Genomic DNA, 22,225 nt, shown 5'->3' with positions numbered 1-22,225 from the left:
AAACTGTTTAACATTCACATGAATGTGGACAACACCATTCCATCTTAATCACTCGAGTGAACATGACTTGCAGCCATTCTTGAAAAATACTTGGAGTACTCAAAAATAGAGTGGATAGATATGAGGTGCTCTACACGAATACTGTAAACCACCAAAGCTTATTGGTAAAACTCATAGAAAGTAAACCAACTGATAAAACCAGATAATATCTCAAAATAGTTCAAACTTTCTCATCTTTGCTGGTAGTCTCATGATAAATAGTTTGAGAAATTTACTCCAGTTTCCCGAGGAACAACAATAGAAGAGAAGAAAAAATGTTTATCACATTTCTTTAATATACAAACTCCATGCTGCAACATGCAGAGCCCCAAACATTATAAAACAGTAAGCTTCCTCTGGCACCCAGGCAAAGAACTGCACTTAAGAAAAAAAGTGCATTGACAATTAAGTAATCTGTTCTTGTCAAAATCTGACTCCCAGCTGTACTATTGCATATCTAATCCACCTCCTTCTTTCTACACTTACATTTCCTACAGTTTTCCTAATTAAAATATATGCCTACAATACTTCTGAAAAATGTATTAATGTTGATATTTGAATATAATATCCCATGGGATTTTGCATTAAGAAATTGAATTAAGCTGTGTAAATTGAATGAATGTTCAGAGGAGCAGCAAGTATTATTGGGAATTAAAATCCTAAATACAAGACACAATAAAGCCTGTAATATAGTTCTGCCTTCAAGAAGATTTGCTTTTGTCTTTTTTAAATTTGTTTCTCTCTACTATTTAATTAAATCACATTATGATTCTTTTTTTAAGTTGGAAAACAATACTATCATTTTTTAAATCAAAACTTTCAATATATTTGATTCTTATTTAATTTCCAGCAAGCACATAATATGTATGTTTCTACTAGATCCCCCAGGTGGCAATATTCAAATTTTTAAATTACAAATAAAGTTAACACTAATATTCAAAGTGAAAAAGATGAGATTTTTAAGTTAAAAATAGGGCTCACATTTTGTTTTAGTCATCTTCCTATAGAGTTATATATAGTCCTCTACAGACAATAATTTTTCAATAATTATAGCACTATACATCTCAGATTTTCCCACAATCCCTTGAGACTTAAATGAAATTTTCTTTTAAATCCACAGTCACCTGTAATAGGTATGTGTATAACAGGGTAAAACTAAAAAGTACATTGTCTGCTCAAAAATCTGCTACATCTGTAACATTATCTAAATCTTTATATTACAACAGGATATGAATATATTTTACCCTTTTGTGTTTTGTCAGGGTCAAACACCTATAATTTGATTTTACATGAGACAGTACTCTACTATATTTTTTAGCTTACGTTAGCAGCTTTAGCATTCCTTTGTTGAAAAATTAAAAATTTTTAAAATATCTGCCAAGATCTTAAATGAACAACTCCATATAACTTCTAACATAGCTAACTATTCAGTATTACATGCCAGATTTGAAGATATTTCTTAGGTTTTTCTTTCTGGTAGTACGGTGAAACTCAACGTTCTGAAATTCCCTCCTTGTACAGAACACATAAAAATGCTACAGGTCCTCCGCTATGGTCATGGCCACTCCTCACAGTCAATCAGCTTGACTGTCAATCCCTCCCATGAACGTGCCAGCAACAATCAGAGCTCAATTACAGCAGGAGAACACACACAACCCACACAAGGGACACATCTGGAGCATGCGGCTCAGATGACTAGGGATCCTGCACCCTTGGGACCCACAGAACATTACATAAGACCACTCTATTAAGACAGGGAGACGTAGCAGCCCTACCTCATACATAGAAACAAACACAGGGAGGCAGCCAAAATGGGGAGACAAAGAAACATGCCCCAAATGCAAGAACAAAACAAAGCTCCAGAAAAAGAACTAAACAAAATGGAGACATGCAATCTACCAGATGCAGAGTTCCAAACACTGGTTAAGAGGAGGCTCAGTGATCTTAGGGAGAATTTCAACAAAGAGAAAGGCAACATAAAACTGGAGACAGAAAACATGAAAAAGAACCAGTCAGAAATGAAGAATACAGTAACTGAAATGGAGGATATGTTAGAGGGAATCAACAGCAGATGAGATGAAGCAGAGGTTCGTATCAGCAATTTGAAAGACAAGGTAGCAGAAAACACCCAATGAGGACAGCAGAAAGAAACAAAAAAGAATGAAGGTAATTTAAGGGACCTATGAGACAACATCAAGCGTACCAACATTCTCATCATAGGGGTACCAGAAAGAGAAGAGAGAGAGAACAAAGAATTGAAAACCTATTAAGAAATAATGACTGAAAACTTTCTTAACCTGGCAAAGGAAATAGACATATAAGCCCAGGATGTGCAGAGTCCCAAACAAGATGGACCCAAAAAGGCCCACACTGAGACACATCACAATTAAAATGCCAAACATTAAAAACAAAAAGAGAATGTTAAAAGTAGCTAGAGAAAAGCAGTTCGTTATTACAAGGGAGCTCCCATAAGACAGTCAGCTGATTTCTCTTAACACAAACTTTGCAATGCAGAAGGGACTGGCAAGATATATTGAAAGTAATGAAGTGTAAGGACCTATAACCAGCAAAACTATTATTTAAAATCAAAGGAGGTTAAATGAGCTTCCCAGACAAGAACAAGTTAAAGGAGTTGATCACCACCAAACCAGTATTACAAGATATATTAAAGGGACTTCTTTAAGAACAAAAAGATAAAAAATATAAATAACAAAATGGCAATAGCTACATACCTATCAATAAGTACTTTAAATGTAAATGAATTAAATGTTCCAGTCAAAAGACATAGGACAGCTGAATGGACAATAAAAACAAGACTCATACATATGCTGCCTATAAGAGACACACTTACGATCAAAATGACACACACAGACTGAAAATAACAGCATGGAAAAAGATATTATTTCATGCAAATGGCAACAAACAAAAAGCTGGGGTAGCAATACTTAAATTAGACAAAACAGACTTTAAAACAAACGCTGTAATATGAGACAAAGAAGGACCCAGTAATTACACTTCTGGGTATTTATCCAAAGAAACCCAAAACATTAATTCAAAAAAACATAGCATTCCTATGTTCATTGCAGCATTATTTACAACAGCCAATATCTGGAAGCAATCTAAGTGTTTACAGATAGACAAATGGATAAAGAAGAGATGCTATGCATATACAATGGAATATTACTCAGCCATAAAAATAATGAAATCGTATCATCTGCAACTACATAGAGAGTATTATTAGGCTAAGTGAAATAAGTTAAAGAAAGACAAGTACCATGTGATTTCACTTATATGTGGGATCTAAAAGAAAAAAAACACAAAGTAAATGAATGAACAAACTGAACAGAAACAAACTCATAGATACAGAGAATATTTTATGGTTGCCAGATGGGAAGGGCCTTGGAGGGATGAGTGAAAATGGGGAAGGGATTAAGAAGTACAAATTGTTAGGCATAAAAATAGTCAAGGGCATGTAAGATACAACATGGAAAATACAGTCAATAATATTGTAATAACAATGTATGGTGTCAGATGGGTACTAGACTTATCAGGGTGATCACTTCATAAGTTATACAAACGTCTAATCACTATGTTGTACAACTGAAACTAATATAATACTGTATGTCAACTGTAATTGAATTTTTTTTTAAAAATAAAGAAACTGAAATAAGGAGAGGTATGAGGGCAGGACTTCAGAGACACTGGTAGTATTTTTTTCTGAAGCTGCAAAACGGGTATTTGTTTTGGCAGTATTCTTTAAATAGTACAACTATGAACTGTATGTGTGTATATTTATACATATATATTTCTCAATGAATAATATATTTCATATATATTTAATAAAATAAATGTTAGAGCATTTTAAGAATCAAACACAAAAGCTAATATGGATATCAGAATGATTTAAATTCATACTTGTTTTAATCATACACTAGTTTCAATTCCTTTGAAATATCACCACAGTAAATATATTCAATCTAAGGCAATGCTCATTTTAGATTTGAGGGTTTTCAAAAGCCTATAAAGGTTCTACAAGTTTTATTATGAGTAACCTCAAAGACAGAATCAGCAGTATGTCACCTGCTTCATCAATAATACAGCCATATAGGATTATTTTCCATTTTCATTGAGTCTGTTGTGGTCTGGTATTATTGGTTTTATTTGTTAGTTTGTTTGTTTTTTACCATAAGGCCTACTCACAGTCATTAGAGCAGGAAAAAAAAAGATGTGCCACTCCATTCTTAGGGGAAAGGAAACCATATGCTTTTGAAGTTCTGTGAATACTCCACCCCGACTGGAAAACAACCATGCTTGATTTCATCAAGAATCCAATGTTTAAATGGGGCCTTAACAATTTAGCAAATTTACTTTTTAAACTATTTTAGTCTAGTTGCATCAATGAGACACTTTCATTTTATTCTTGTCAGCCCCATATTTTTCTATTTCTTTTTTTCTATTCAAAAGACAAGATATGAACCTTCTGAAAAGAAGCAACACAGAATTTCTGTACCCAGCTGAAGCCTCATTCAACTTCTTACTGTTTTTCTCTCAATCAGCTTTTTTTTACTGATGGTTTTAGCTAACTGTCTCCTACTACATGTGTCTATAAAAAATGAAAATCTGTATTTTACAACTTTTTAACTCAGGCCAGTCAGTCTTCACAAAATCTGAATCTCCTTTGAAAAATGTTCATTTTACTTTAGAAGTAACATGACATATTTTCAAGACATATGATAATAAAATTTACTAGTTAATTTCAAAATAGCTGGTTAATTGCAATTCACCACAGATTTAGAGGGAAAAAAAAGACACTCAATTAGAGGTAAACAAAAACTTAGACCACAATAGCCACATGAATTAGTCAAGTTTCACATTATGTAGAGGTTTAGATTTCACTTAAATTATGAGAAGTTTCCTAAATAAAATGATATTCCTTCAATATACTTGTTTCTTAAAATCTGAAACCATGAAAAGTTGAAGTAGGAGCACCAATTTTACAGAAATCCAGGCAGAAAGAAAAACTATCAAACATTGCATAGCCAAAACAACTATTTTGCCTGTTTTTCTTTATTTAAATGGGCAATATTTGTTATTTGCATTAGAAGGGGTGGATATAGAATGTTTGGGTAATCACCTTTAGAGTTCCAAATATGTGTATCAATATACATACATTGTTTATATAGATTCTTTCATATATTTACATTAGAAGGAGGCATTAAAAATAAACTTTACTTTCTTAACAAATTTTCCTTGGATTAACCGTGCTTAACTTTTCCTAATTATTTTTTTAAGGAATTGCGTTCAAACAATTAAAAATTATAGTTATATGTTCTTTAAAGAAAACTGGTAGTTAATAAACCCACCATTCTAAAGAACTGATTTGATTTTTAATCTCTAAAAAAAAAAAAAATTTAAGTGCCTTTTAGCATACCAGGTTTGCCACCTATAAACTATCATTCTTTTCATGTTTATGTGCTAACTGATATGTTTACTATAGTAACTTTGTTAGTCTGTGCTTTTGACCTTAATTAATAAGGATGTTAGCAAATAGTTTGCTTTTAGGGAAGACAAGTGATGAGTTTGAGATGCGAGCAAGTCACCCAGGGGCAGAAGTTCCACATAGATATGAGGCCATGCGGAAAATAACGTAAATATTCAGTAACACATTTATTAACCCCCTGTTGTATGCCAGGTTGTATTCTAGATTCTATACAGAAAGGGAAATATAAAGACGGTCTTTACACAGAACGTTGATGAATGAATCGATTTAGGGAGGAGGCAAACCTGCAGAAGAGGGAGCTGTGGAAAATGCAAGAAAGATGGTCAAGATTGTGTAGTGTCTTGAAAGCCATAAAAGCAGAGACTAACAGTGCCAAACTTTACTGAGAGCTGAAGACATGTAGGGGTTTAGATGAGGCCAGAGGCCAAGATAAAGGTGATCATACATTTAACCACTTTGTAATGAGTTAAGAAATGCTTTTTTTCAGCAAATACTAATCAATATGGTTTATAATATATGTTGTTTTAAACAGAAAGAAAGAAACCCTTTTAAATATTATATGGCTTGCTCATTAAAGCAGTCATCAGAGAAAATTTCCTCTTTCCTAAGCATAAAAATGCAAAGAGTCATTGTGAAATCAGCAAACTACAGTAATCAACCACGGCTAGTATTTTCCTGACGTTATCAACCACATAATGAGACAGAACTTGTGGTTTACATAGTCCAAATCAGCTATTATTTTCCACTCTCCCGATTTAAACTATAAATTAGCCGCAGTCACTATGACAAGCTTTACCCATCATCATTTGAATCCAATCAGTTAATGACTGGCAGCTGTCTACAAGACCCATTACTGAAGGCAGCAGCTTCAAAGTACAAAGTTTCATGAGGCTTAAAATCATATTGTTAAAGCACATGGGAGACTGAAGAACTCCAAAATTTGCAAAGGCTTTCAAGGGAAGGAAAAAACCCAGCTCAATGAAATAACTGTAATCTCACACAACCTTCTGAAAGACTGGCTTTAAGGGGTTTCTAATCTTTTCCCAGGCTCAAATAACATAATAAAGGAAGAACAATCTGCCTTAAGGAAGATTACTGCCAGTCTCATAATTGCTAAGGAAGTAAGTATAGACAGAATTATTACTAGCATGTTAGAAATAGAAAAAATAAGGATCCTGGATTTAAAGTTTTGCTATGGATCAAAATGGAAGCATATGTCACAGAAAGCAGTCAGGGAATCCAAAACTAATTCCACTTCCAGTTCCATCCCTTGTATTCTGAAGCATATCATGCAGCATAATATTTTATACCTTTCACGTCGTTATGCATGTACACCTTATCTCTAAACAGATTATAAATCCTCTTTAAGGAGAAGGATTATGCTTTAACATTTCTTAGTCAACGTATTCCTTACTGAATGCCTTTTCTCGAACAGGCACTGCCCTAGTTGCTACATACATGACATTTAAAAAATGCAAAAATCCCTGCCTTTTTGTGTCTTACATTCTAGTATAAGCTGAAAATATACTCAGGCAATAAACACATAAACATGGAAATGTGGTATGTCAACTACTAATAAGTGTTATGAGAAAAAATACGCATGGGAAGAGGATAGGGAATGCTGGATAAGGCAGAGGCAAATGGATAGTTGAAATTGTTAAAAGGATAGCCAATTGTACATAAAGCAACTCACTTATAATGCAACCTCTGACCAAAGTCCCAAAGGAGGTGAGGGAGACAGAGGTAAGAATATCCTAGGAATCTCATTCCAGGAAGAAGCAATGACAAGTGCAAAAAGCTCTGAGGCAGGAGCTTATGTGGCACACAGAAGGCACATCAAAGGGACCAGTAGGATTGGAGCAGAAGTATAGAGCTAAGTCTGCACTTCTACTTTGGGACAAACTGGGAGTCAGTGGGGCCAGACTCCCAATCGCAATGCCAGACTCTGGCTTGTGTTTCAAAAGGATCATTAGGTCTGCTGGTTAAACTTGTAGACTCTAAGGATGTAAAAATGGAAACAGAGGTTCAGCTCAGACATATTAAGACATTGGAAGTTGTCATTCTCATCCTTACAAGAAGAAAACACTAAACAAACAAAAATCAGTGACTTTTCTTGAACCACCAGTGAGCCGAGGTCACAGGGCAAACCATCACCCTAAAATCTGGAGAGACAGGCAAATCCCAAGTCATGGTAGAGATGTGATTACCTCGAACAGAAACTGTTGGAGACAGAATTTGACAGGAATGTTTAATTGGTAATTTTGAGAAGTTTCTGAAGGCTGAATGTGGACTAGCTTGACAGTGAGAAACTCTCAGGGGCCACAGTGAACTTTGGGGGCTCTACAATTTGGGGCATTTTGCCTCCACGGACACTACCAGGTTCTCACTGTGAAGAGCCAAGAAAGATGTCTTTCTAGCTCTGGGAGCAGGAGGGAAAGAATAAACGTTTTGAAAGAAACACAGTGGTACCCCCCTCATCTGGGGGATACAGTCCAAGACCCCCAGTGCATGCCTGAAACCACAGATAGTATCAAACCCTATACAGCCATGTGTCAATTAGGAAAGGGATACATTCTGAGAAATGCTTTGCTCCGCAATTTCCTCCTGTGTGAACATCAGAGAGTGCACTTACACGAACATATATAGTACTTTTATACGGCCGGCAATGCAGTAGGTTTGATTACACCAGCATCACCTCAAACATGTGAGGAATGCATTGCCTTACGCCTTAATGACAGCTCCTATCTCACTAGGCAACAGGAATTTTTTCGTTCTGTTATTATCTTTTAAGGTCACTATCATGCACGCAGTCTGTCGTTGACAGAAATGTCATTATGTGGCACATGACTACATATATATGTTTTTCTCCTATACACACATACCCATGATAAAGTTTAATTTATAAATGAGGCACAGTAAGAGATTAACAATAATAACTAATAAAAAATAGAACACTTATAATCATATATTGTAATAAAAGTTACGTGTTGTTGGTCTCTCTCTCTCTCCCTGATAACAGATCCTGTAACTGAGACAGCTACTAAGTAACTAAGGGACAGGTAGGGTATACCGTAAGACCTCACTTAGTGTCATCCATACTTTCTTTGAACCGGAGACTTCAGACAAAACGACCTATAAGGAAACCAATTTACCATAGGCCAATGATATAAACAAGAGTTAAGCACCTACAGAATATTTTTGGTTACAAAAATCTCACCAGACTTCTAAATAAAGACCCAAAACACTTCTAATATTAGACACTTAAATAAATGTGAACTACATACACATTTAAGATTAATAAACACAATAAACAAATACAATAAAAATGCCAGCTACAAAATCAACATACAAAAATCCACTGCATTCCAATATACTAACAATGAAATCTTAGAAAAAGAAATTTAAAAAAAATTCCTTTTGCAATTGCAACCAAAAGAATAAAATACCTAGAAATAAACTTAACCAAGGATGTGAAGGACCTGTACACTGAAAACTATACATCTTCAAAAGAAATTAAAGAAGACACAAAGGAAATAATGGAAAGACATTTGAGGTTCATGGATTGGAAGAATCAACATAGTTAAAATGGCCATATTACCCAAAGCATTATGCAGATTTAATGCAATCCCCATCAAAATCCCAATGGCATTTTTTAAAGAACTAGAACAAAAAAATCATCAGATTTGTTTGGAACCACAAAAGATCTCGAGTAGCCAAAGCAATCCTAAGAAAAAAGATCAATGCTGGAGGTATCATACTCCCTGACTTCAGCTTGCACTACAGGGCTACAATAGTCAAAACAGCATGGTATTTGCAGAAAAACAGACACACAGACCAATGGAATAGAATTGAACCCAGAAATAAACCTACATAAATATGGACAGATAATTTTCGACAAAGGAGTCAAAAACATACAACAGAGGAAAGACAGCCTCTTCAACAAATGATGCTGGGAGAAGTGGAAAGCCACATGCAAAAGAATGAAAGCTAGACTGTTATCTGTCACCATGTACCAAAATTAAACTCAAAATGGATCAAAGGCCTAAACGTAAGACCTGAAACAATAAACTGCATAGAAGAAAACATAGGTACTAAACCTATGGACCGTGGGTTCAAAAAGGATTGTATGAATTTGACCTCAAAGGCAATGGAAGTAAAAGCTGAAATAAATGAATGGAACTATATCAGACTAAAAAGCTTCTGCACAGGAAAAGAAACCATTGACAAAGTGGCAACAAACCGAATGGGAGAAGATTTTTGCAAACAACATCTCCGATAAGGGTTTAATATCCAAAATATATAAGGAACTCATATAACTCAACAACAAAAAGTCAAACAATCCAATTAAAAAATGGGCAGAGGACCTGAAGAGACATTTCTCCAAAGAGTACATACGAATGGCAAATAGACATATGAAGAAATGCTCAACATCACTAATCATCAGAGAAATGCAAATAAAAACCACAATGAGATATCACCTCACCCCAGTCAGAATGGCCATCATCAACAAGACAAATAGTAACAAGTGTGGGAGAGACTGTGGAGAAAAAGGAACCCTTATACACTGTTGGTGGGAATGCAGACTGGTGCAGCCATTATGGAAGGCAGTGTGGAGGTTCCTGAAAAAATTACGAATAGAATTACCATATGACCCAGCAATCCTTCTCCTGGGTATCTACCCAAAAAATCTGAAAACAGTTATTCATAAAGATATGTATGCTCCGACTTTCATTGCAGTTTTATTTACAGTGGCCAAGACATGGAAACAACCAAAGTGTCTTTCGATAGATGATTAGGTAAAGAAGATGTGGTAAATACACCCAATGGAATACTACTCTGCTGTAAGAAAAGATAAAATAGTGTCATTTGTGACAACATGGATGTATTTTGAGATTATTATGCTAAGCGAAATAAGTCAGACAGAAAAAGCTGAGAACCATATGATTTCACTGATATATGGGATATAAACCTGAAAGCAACAAAGGAACAAGACAAAGAAACAAAACCTCATAGACACAGACAGGTTTAGTGGTTACCAGAGGGTAAGGGGGGAGGAGGTGGTAGAAGAGGGAAAAGGGGGTCAAATATGTGGTGATGAAAGGAGAACTGACTCTGGGTGGTGAACACACAATGGGATACATAGATGATATATTATAGAATTGTACGCTTGAAACCTATGTAATTTTACTAACTATTGTCACCCCAATAAATTTTAAGTAAAAAAAAAAAATTACAAAATGCCAGGTTTAAAAAAATAGTCACGGGGATGTAAAGTACAGCATAGGGAATACAGTGAATAACGTAGTAACTATGTGGTGTCAGATACATACTAGACTTATTGGGGTGATCACGTCATACATTATACCTATAAAGGTCTAACTATCATGCTGTATATCTGAAACTAATATAGTATTGTATGTCAACTGTAATTAAAAAATAAAACTGTTTTAATTACAATTTTTTTTAAAAAGTAAGAGAATGAGTTTCCAACCCGCTTATTCCAGTTCACCATGATGGGTGGCCAGAGCCTCTCCCTGAAGCTCAGGGAGAAAGATGGGAACCCACCCAAGACATGACGCCCTTCCACCCATCGCAGGGCACGGGTGCATGAGCACACGGGCACATAAACACACACACACACACTCACAAAGGGACAATGCAAACATGCCAATGAATCTAACATGCACATCTTTGGGATGTGGGAGGAGGCTGGAGTATCCAGAGAAAACCCACACAGACGTGGGGAGAACACAGATATTCCATACAGACAGTGGCCCCGACTAAGAATTGATTTTTTTTTTCTCATCAATGTTATTACCAAATGCCATCATTCAAGGACTTGCTGTACAGCGCATATACACTGAACAAAGGTGTGATTCACGTCTCAGGCAGGATGGAGCAGATGGCCCGAGATTTCATCACAGTGCTCAGAATAGCACGCAATTTAACACTTATGAAATGTTTATTTCTGGAGTTTTCCATATGATATTTTCAGACCAAGGTTGACCACAGATGACTGAAAGTAGGGAAAGGAAACCCTTGGATAAAGGAGAAATACGGTATGCCCTTATCTTTCTCCATAACAAAGGTCTCCTCTCCAAGGGAAAGACCTTACTAAAGCCTGGAGCTGTGGAGGAAAGGCATTGGTCTCACTCCAGACCCATCTAGCCTTACTGTTTCAACAGGAAAGGGAGATAGGGAAAATTAATGAACACTCAGGAAGGTCACAGCCCAGAAACAGTAGGATTTAATCATAAAGTAACAGAATACTAGACTCCACACTCATTTTACCAATATACCAATATGGCTCCAGTGTAAGTACAGTGGGTTACAGTGGAGAGAGCTGCAAAACACAGACTCTCAGTTCTTAGAGAAGCCCAAAGACAACAGGAGGGACAAGAATGAAGACATCAGGAAAATATGAAGCCTCTGGCACCTGTAACTACAGCAAACATTAAACACAGCCCAACTCCTAGCCAGACTAACATTAAACCTCACACTAAGCCTATTTACCTCAGTTCCTATTACCCGATATATCACATCATTTTCAACAAAACATTACAAAGCACGCTAAAAGATAAGAAAATATAAGCAGGGAGATCAGGCCACAAGCTTTCACTAATAATCCAATAAAAGATGAAGTTGGCTTGGGCCATGGTGGTAACAGTGGAGGTAGCAAAAAGTGGTCAAGTCTGGACGTATTTTTGAAGAGACAGCAGAGAGGATATGCTGATGAAATGGATGTGGGGTGTGAAAGAAAAAGAGGAGGTGTGGAGGACTCCAAAGTGTTGATCAGAGCTACTGGAAAAATGCAGTTGCCATCCACTGAGATGGTAAAGTCTTCAGGATTACAGTGGTTCAGGAATTCGACGTCTCAAGACATAATACCAGTCAGCTGTCTATTCATTTAACGAATAAAGATGACACAGAAATATATTACAAACCAAGGAAATGCTTAATGATTAATTTACCAAGTGAATGAATAAACCAAAAAAATGATCAAACATTTTAACCATGTCACCAAAATAACTTAATCAAAATCATAATCATAACCGTCAACAATCATAGTAGGTAACACTGAAAAATATCTAGTTTACAAAATGCTTTCGCCTATTCTGGGACAGAGATTGTTACTTACACTCTAGCAGCTGAGTACCTGCCCTTCCCTTCTTCCAGAGCAATAAAATCTGGTTGGGTACTTGGCTTCCCAGAATACAGATACCATTTTCCAGTCTTCTTTGAAGCTAGGTGTGGCCAATGGTCTGTGAGCAAACGTGGGGTGTGCAATTTCTGTGATATGCACTTAAAGAGAATGGTTTTACCCACCACTTGCCCTCTCTCTCCCTCTTCCTGTTAGCTGAAGTGCTGATGTGATAATGAGCCATTTTGGACCATATGGACAGGGTGACACTACTGAGATGGCAAGGGAACAAAAGAGAAGGAGCCTGGATCCTGAAAACCCATGGCGCCATCTTATCAGCTCTGGGCTACACATACTTAGACTGTTACATGAAAGAATAGAGCTATCTTATTTAAGCTACTGTTATCATGGCTCTTTGTTACAGTAGCTTAAAAGTCAACCAATAAATGTAATAAATCCTCAGAATAACCATGTGATACAAACAATATGCAAGGGTTTTCTTCTTCTTTTAATTCCTTACTATGTATCTGTTTTAAACAGCAGGAAAATATGCTGGCAACATAGCCTTGTTTTATATACTTGTATCTACCAGTGAAGAAAAACTAACTGAAACTCATTCTGTGAGAACTGTATGCAACAATTTTACAGCAAGATTTAGGTTGGGGCATTTAATAAACTGTGTAGCACTCACTACCTAGAGAAGCCCCACGGTGAAGATTTTTTTCATGAGAATCTCCATTTTAATGCTTCCAGTGCTATTAAAATCCCTGCAATCTATCAAGCACGGTAAGTACCAACAATTAGTTCCGTGGCTTAAAGAAATATGTAGTTGCTCACTGAATTCTTGATTTAATTGGTAATCAGATAAGAATGCCACGGTCACTTTTGGAGTGTCTAGATCTTTGGATATAAACCCTGGCATTCATCAGCAGCCCATTTCATACAATTGCAACAGTTTAATACTTTCTGTATTTGAATATCGGTACAGAACTGTGTTGGAAAAAGTAGAACAAGACCAGTTTAAATGCTATGCAATCAAACATAATTTAAAGGATAACTGAAAAAATGGCTTATGAAGAACAAGACTTTTTGGCACTATTTACTATTATTATAGATATAATATTGTGCATAAAATATAAAAATAATTTATATACATAAATATTATGTATAAAAATAGTTGACTGTAGAATCCTACTTCGTATGCAACTTTTGATAACATTCGATGAGTATCTTTTCTTCTCGTTCCTTTTCTAAAGTACCAATAACCAAAGCTTCAAGTTTTTGACCTCGACAAAATGGGTTGAATATATTAAATGTAAACTTACTTTCATTCAATTGCTCTCTAGCTATCACCACCATTTAATTGCCTACACCAGATACATCTATTGGAACAGCTTTTGACCACTTATGCTCTAAAGGAGACTACTTTCTACCCTGGATATCGATTCTGAGATTTGCTGAAATAACTTTCTAAATCCAAAACAATAGTAAAAAATATGATCTATCTTCTCATTGTACAGTGGAAATTTTATTTCCCCAAGTGACTTAAGAGCGCTTAAATAAGAATGTGCTAACTACTTGGCAACACCCGATGATATTAGCCTCTGCAGAGCTAAGGGTGACTCACATTTGTACGCTGACACCTAGAGACACAATTCCAACATTCAGAGGTAGCCTTACCTCCAAATCTGTTAAAGATGTCAGTGTTAGTCTCGTGGAATTTCCTCAGGTGAGGGTTAGAAAACAGAAGAGCTAAAGTATAGGTAAGTGGGATAACCTGACTTTTATTACATGATGAAAGAGACGATGTCCATAGCACTATTTGAAAATGTGAAAAACAAGCATTTTTCTAAACTTGTGATAGTCAATATTTTTACAGAACAGTTCTAATTCCTCGGACAAGTGTAGCCAAGAACAGAGGAAAATAATACTTCCCCATTCCAAACATGCTGATATGTCTCTGAATTGTACTGCTCATCTCTTAAAAAATAAAAAAAGAAGGAACAATAATAGGTATTACACAAAAGGACCTCATCTTCCTTAATATTGTATTTTAAGGCAAAAAGCAAAGATATATATACAAAGGCAGAAAGAGTAAACCGTCTAGGCAAAAGAATAAAATAAATTATTACCTTTAGCGGGGTTTACTTTTATCCCTGACCTATACAGCATTTCCTCATTCTGCCAGTCTCCATTCCTGATTGCAGTCTTGAGTCCATAGAAAACAATTAAAGTAGCTGTAGCATAAAAAATCAAGCTCTTGAGAAACCGCTTTTGGACTTTAACATAAAGGGCTCTGGCACCCACTGTAATGAGGAGGCAGAAGCCCATACTAGGAATATACAATACTCGCTCTGCAATTACAAAACCGACATAGAAAAACAGGTTCGTGGCAGGAACAAAGGGTATGATTAACAAAGATAAAGACAGAACAACGATGTTCTCAGTAGAAGGAAGTTGTGTTCTCTGGGACACATTATTTTTAATGCCATTCTCGACTTTGGATGCAAAGCTGGGCTTAATCTCTGAGTTCCGGCACTCCACATCTGAATGGCAGCTATGTCCATTGGCATTCTGCTTGCCATTGGTTACAAATTTCTCATTGCATTCTCGTTCCATGCTTGGGCTCTTCAAACCATGGTAGGCAAGGAGGAGGAGCCCAATATAGAGGGCAACGGTGTGTAGGTTTCTCCAGTCACAAATTGTTTTGAGCAGAGGCACGGCATCCATTGACCAATCAAAACTGAGAGTATCTGGGCAGAGCAACAGCCAGAGGTTCTTGGTGGGCAGGTAGAAGAAGGTGAGCGTGCGAGCCAGGAGGCTGTCCGAATCGGCAGCTGGGTTGTCAGAGTTGGAAAAGCTCGGTGGTTTGTTTCCCATCCAGTATAAACGGGCACCCAAAAGGGAAGTACCCCAGAAAGTTAACAAACTAATGCTGAGGAAAAGAGACAAGTTCTTCCCCTGAAAACAAAAAACAGAAAAAAAAAAAAAAAAAGAGGGGGAAAAATTAAGATCATCAATACAGCATGAAAACACTTAACTTTTTGAGATGAAATACTTTCTTAAATGGACAGTTAAAAATGCAGCACTGTGTCTCAAATATATGACTGCATTTCCATCTGCTTCTAAACCTGTGGAGGGGAATTCTAACCTGAAAAAAACTGACTGTAAAATCCTACTTCGTATGCAACTTTTGATAACGTTCGATGAGTGTCTTTTTTTCTCGTTCCTTTTCTAAAGTACCAATAACCAAAGCTTCAAGTTCTTGACCTCGACAAAATGGGCTGAATATATTTCCCTCTTGGAATGAGTATCAGGTCAAAACAGGACAACAATAAAGTACTTGGCATTCTGCATGGGCTATAGCAGGCACCTAATGACACAAAGTAAACTATCTTCTTTCATTGTATAGTTTAGATTCTGGGGAAAAACAAAGTGCAGTCATGACAGAAAACATAAGGTATGACGATACTTTGCTCAGTCAGTTCTCAGGTAGGAAAGTATTTAGCTACGTCTACGCCAGTCCTCATTTCATTGCCTTGGATCGCCTTGCAGAATTTACAGACTACGCATTCATCTGCCACCCCCATGCCGCCACTGACATCAGTGACATCAAACATTCATTAACACTCTTCATGAATCCCCAATTTTTCACGTTGATGACAACTTTTTAAAAATAAAATGATTTTAAGAACTGATTTACTATTTTAAGAGAAAGTTGTCAGAGGAAGGCAAAAAGGCATCACTGTTAATGAGAATGTTCTGGCGGACTCTTTCAGCCTGAAGAACTTACTGATCTCAAACGACCTGAGTCCTGAAGAGGCAGTTGGGGGAGAGGGAGGGATGGATACCATATCCTATCCCCAATGATTCACTGGTAATGCGATTTCATACTACACACAATCTGGCCTTGTACAGAATTTTCGTACTCCATGACATTCAGAATGGTGCTTGGCACCTTACAATGGATCTATCAAATATTTAGTTTGAAAAACAATTTGCAGTGGTTACCAGCGGGTGGTAGGAGAGGGTAAAGGGGGTTAAATATACGGTAATGGAAGGAGAACTGACTCTGGGTGGTGAACACACAATGTAATATAGAGATGATGTATTACAGAATTGTATACTAGAAATCTATGTAATTCTAGTAACCATTGTCACCCCAATAAATTTAATTTTTTAAAAATCTGCAAAAGACAACAAAAGCAAAAACAAGTGGGATTATATTAAACTAAAAAGCTTCATCAAAGCAAAGGAAACCATAAACAAAATGAAAAGTAATCTGTGGAATGGAGAAAATATTTTGAAATCAAGTATTTGATAAGGGGTTAATAGCCAAAATATTAGGTTGGTGCAAAATTAATAGCGTTTTTTGCAATTATTTTTAACCCTTTAAACCACAATTAGTTTTGCACCAACCTAAATATATAAAGAACTTATCCAACTTAACAGAAGAAACATATTCAACTGCAAAATGGGCATAGGATTTGAATAGACATTTTTCCAAAAAGAGACATAAAGAGGACCAACAGGTGCATGAAAAGATGCTCAATCTCACTAATCATCAGGGAAATGCAAATCAAAATCACAACCAGATATCACCTCACACCTGTTAGAATGGCTATTATCAAAAAGCAAGAGGTAACAAGTGTTGGCAAGGATGTGGAGAAAAGGGAGCCCTTCTGCAGTCGGTGGGAATGAAAATCGGTACATCCACTATAGAAAACAGTATAAAGTTTCCTCAAAAAAATATAAATAGAGCTACCGTATGATCCAGCAATTCCACTTCTGGGTACTTATTTGAAGAAAATGAAATCACTATCTCCAAAAGTTATCTGCACCCCCATGTTCACTGCAGCATTATTTACAATAGCCAAGATACGGAAGCATCCCAAGAATATATCAATGGATAAATGGATAAAGAAAATGTGACATAGACATCTATAGATAAAGAAGTAAAGGGAGAAGAGGTTATAAGTTAAAAATCTGAATAAGGAAAATGAGGAACAGCAAACATGGAAATTATGGACAATTTTAGGAGGTTGAATTATTCACTAACATCAAATCACAATAATGTTAAATTCACAAAACTGTCTCAGTGTTTTAAAAACACATGTAGCAGACCTCTGTTCAAAATCAATTCTTGTAACACTATCTAGAATTTTTAATGGTAGGGAGAGTGATATGTTCATCAATGTTTAACTTTCAGGTCTCTCTGAGAAAAATGAAATGGTTCAAAGCCTCTTTATCATCATAAAAGTAACTTTTGCAAACCATTACCTTGGCTCCTCTGAAATCCTACACAGCAGAAGTCTTAAAGTTTCTTGATTATAGGAAAAAAAAAAATGAAGCCACACAAAACCAAATGTTAAAAGTTGTAATAACTTGGGGGATCCATCACATAATTGACTATTCCTGAATTACACAAAGGAGAAACATAACATTTGGCAATAATAAGTGAGAAAAGATATCATGGATAAGAAGATCGAACTTGAAAAGGAATTCAATTTTGAATATGTACTGAAAGTCCATTATCAACTTGTAGATAAAGGCCTCTCTATAACAATATCTTCTGGTTGGACTGAGTGGAGAGAAGGAGAGAAAGGAAGAAGCCATTACAAAAACAGCTGTAATCAGGCAAGAACAAAAGCAAAGCAGGAAGACAACTTCACAGGGAGGTAAACATAATCAGGTTTCTTTGCTAGTCACGAAACCCCCAAATAAGTTAGATTTAATAATTATATAATTCTATTTTACTCCTAAAGATAGAAGTCCCAAAAGGCAAAACTACCTTATTCATTAATTTTTAATATAAGCCTCTTTAGTAATTTATTACATTTTAATAAACTGTTATCAAAATAAGACATTGAGATCGAAGATGTGATAAAAATGATTCTAGCGTTTATGATGCTGGAAGAATATTAAATACAATAAACTACAAAACAGAGATGTGAGTGATACAAACTTTTCAATGGTAAATATTATGTAAGACGTCTAAATACTGAGAAAAACGACAAAAATAAAAAAGCCTAAGTAAAAATAAAACATTAGTATTAATTCATGAAGATGGATAATTCATGAAGAGTGTTAATGAATGCATTTAAAATATTTTCCTATAGTCTCCAATTTAAGAAACTGACATAACTAAGTCCCAAAATGACATGCTCTCATACACTCATTCTCACTTAACGGTGAAGTCTGTCAGGGCTAAATACATGACAAAGTTCAAGGAAATTTAAACTCATAGGTAAAAGAAAATTGATTTGAAAATGTTTAAAATGGAAGAATTTCTCAAGCTTCATGACTCGCAACCACTTTTTAAATAGCGCAAATTTGAAGTAAGAGCTTTAAGTTGCTTTAATGCTTTCCCATATAATTTTGGTAAAATAGATCATGTATAAAAATAGGATTCTGATAAAACCCAAACTCTCTTCTGACTTTATTCATTGATCCTGTGGAAATAACCCTAAAAATAAGGTGAAAGGGAAAATGCATAGAAGAAGTTTTATTTATTAATTTTAGTTCCTGTGCTCTGATTTATGGATGAAATCAAATTAACAAATTGTTACCGCGCCATAACTGGGAGACAAGTGACCGTACAATTAGCCTCAGCAGTTTTTTTGTTCTTGGCTTGGTGTGTCACATTGATTCAGCACAGGTATTTCTGAGATAAGACATGAGAGTTCTGAGGAGTTGCCACCATAAGCTTGTTAAGTTAAAACTAGTGAAAATCCACACATAGACGCTGAGACTTCAAAGTCAGGAAAATTAAACATTATCTGCGTATGGCCTTTGATTGAGAACATCAGAAAATGATTGCAATTTAATAGCAAAAACAAAATAATCAGTTCATTCAACATTTCATTAAGGCTGCTGTTCTGTGGCAGGCACTCTACTGTGCACTGGAAACGCACCTGAAAGAACAGAGACAAGAGACCCTGTGCTCTTGGAGTTTCATGTATTGTATTGTGTCCAGAATAAAACACTTTGCCAGGAGTAGAATCATAGTCCCTTAAAGGATAGTTTTCAGATCTAAGGAACCATCAATATCAATTGCAAGCTTTTAAAAATACCAATATCCTAATGGAGCGGAAGTTGAGAATCATTGCTTGTTTGTACAAGTCTAATGCTTAGTACCGACGTTAAAAATACTGTTGGTCTATGGCTTTCATTTCATGAAGTTTTAAAGCATATGCTTTAAAAATTCCTCCTTCAAAATGAATAAACTACAATGAAACATAAATAAAGCTTTTTCCCATGCTCAGGGACAAAGTGAATTCTAAGTATAATAAATTAAGTGTCATGAAGTTCGGGCTACAAAGGAACTGAGATCTTTGTAATAAGTAGAATTTAGGGTTGAAATATGCAGGTCTTGTTGCACTATACAGAAGAAAGGATTCCTTTCCATAAAAATAAAAAAAAATTAGTCTCCTAACTATGAATCACACAAGGCACATAATTCAATAAAAATAGATTAAAAATATAGACAGAAAATTCAGGGGGAAAAACAACAAAGATGTTTGAACAAATGCTCAATCTCATTCATTAATACAAATGAAAATCAAACTGTAAAAAGGTATTTCAGATGAATCTAAGTAAAAAAAAAAAAATTTGAAAAATCTGTCACTAAAATTGCATTGAAACAAGATAGTCACATATTGGAAAAATACAAATTATGTAGTTTTGGTGGAAAATTTTAAAGTACTGAGGAAAAATTAATAATGTATATCCTCTATTATTTGATAATCTGAATTTAGTTACATACTCTCTAACAAAAACTCTTAGATTTAAATACAAGAACATCTAATTCACCATTGTTTATGAAAGCAAAAATAAGAAAAAAGCTAAAAATTTCAATACAGCAATATGGAAATAAACCATGGCATACCCACATCATTTGTATCTATAACACTAAAAAGAAAATACACACATGCTCTCACACACACTATATATGTATGTAAATATATGTACATTTATACACACACACACACATACAGACATCTGTATCAACATGAAAAATGCTTTAAGACAAATGAACCAAATCACTGATTCTATGGTAACAGGACCAGTGAAAAATCATATTGTAAAATATGCATATTATAAAGTCAAACAGGTATTCAGGAAAAAGCAACACAGATTTTTCACAAATGTATACATATGTATGTAAAGTATTTTTTTAAGTCTAGATATAATTATGCCAAACATGAGATAATGAAATTTCCAGGGCAGGGAGGGGAAGGAAATGGATAGATGGATAAGAGATAAATATGGCTTAAATTGATGAGTAGTTGCTGTTTATTCACAGCCCTCCAAATTTTATTGGAAGAAAACTAAAATTTTTGACAATCTGGTACGCTTAAATTTACATTTTTGGGTTAAAAAATTTTTGAACAAATATAGAAATAATGTTAACAAATCTAAATTCTGATTGAAGGCACATAAGTACCTGTTGTGTTAATTCCTACCATTTTCTATTTAGTATTTACTGTAGTTATTATAATTGTTACATCTCTCAACATCAGAAAATACTTTTCCACATCCCAATCAGTCTACCTACAATTATTTTGTGATCCTTACCTTAATTTTGCTAGAAAATCTCTTAATTTCACAAGAAAATTAGATAAAAACACAATGTACCTCAGTTGAGATACAAAATTATGATCTGACCCAAAACCACAGTTTTAGATCTGGGCTATAATAATTGACATATCTTTGAATCATCAGAGGTTAACACAGAGCTTGATACTTGTAGGTATAGTTATGTGCCACATAACCATTTTTCACTCAATAACAGCCCACATATATGAGGGTAGTCCCTTAAGATTTTAATGGATCTGAAATATTGTGGCGATGCTGGTGTAAACAAACCTACTGCACTGCCAGTCATACAAAATTACTGCACAATTATTACAGCACATAATACTTGATAACGATAATAAATGACTATGTTACAGTCTTTAGTACAGTACTGAATTTAGTATTCAGTACAGTACAAGTCTGCTGTACAGGCTCGTAGCCTAGGAGCAATAGGCTGTACCATACAGCGTAGGTGTGTAGTGGGCTATACATCTAGGTTTGTGTCAGTGCACTCTGTGATATTCATGCAATAACAAAGTTACCTAAGACAGATTTCTCAGAATGTATCACAGTGGTTAAGAAGCACATGACTGTATTCAAATAAATGATTCTTTAACCTAATGCTCACCAAAAGTCAGTTTCTATGTATCATTATCTCACACCTTTTAAATCCTGTTATGGGTAAACACTTACTCCCAATGCCCCACGAAGGCTCATTCATAAATTAAACAATATTGTACAACTCCAAGGCCATTTAAAAATAATTTGGTTGTCATCATATGTAGATATTGGCCTTCTCACCTTTACATCACATTTTCTGCCTGTCTCTATCCCTCTCCATGAAAAGTATACATAAAAGCAATGTAATATGTTCTGAAGGAACATTTTCCTGACTACAACTTCATTACAAAAGTAGAATTAAAAATGGGAAAATTGCAACTCTTAAAAAAAAAATCTTATCAGATACA

At 35.3% G+C, this 22,225-nt stretch overlaps 1 protein-coding gene across 1 annotated transcript in view; it reads right to left on the bottom strand.

Moving 5' to 3' along the window:
* The window catches only part of TMTC2 (transmembrane O-mannosyltransferase targeting cadherins 2), a 400,877-nt gene that overhangs the window by 176,328 nt on the left and 202,324 nt on the right, over positions 1–22,225 (bottom strand). The window contains exon 3 of the mRNA XM_081058171.1: positions 14,813–15,641. Coding sequence (XP_080914297.1) covers positions 14,813–15,641 — 829 coding nt within the window. The remainder of the gene's footprint in view (positions 1–14,812; positions 15,642–22,225) is intronic.

Source organism: Rhinolophus hipposideros (assembly GCF_964194185.1).
Source record: "Rhinolophus hipposideros genome assembly, chromosome: 9".
NCBI classification, from domain to species: domain Eukaryota; kingdom Metazoa; phylum Chordata; class Mammalia; order Chiroptera; family Rhinolophidae; genus Rhinolophus; species Rhinolophus hipposideros.
The sequence above is the reverse complement of the archived record's forward strand: the minus strand, read 5'-3'. Positions and strand labels throughout refer to the sequence as shown.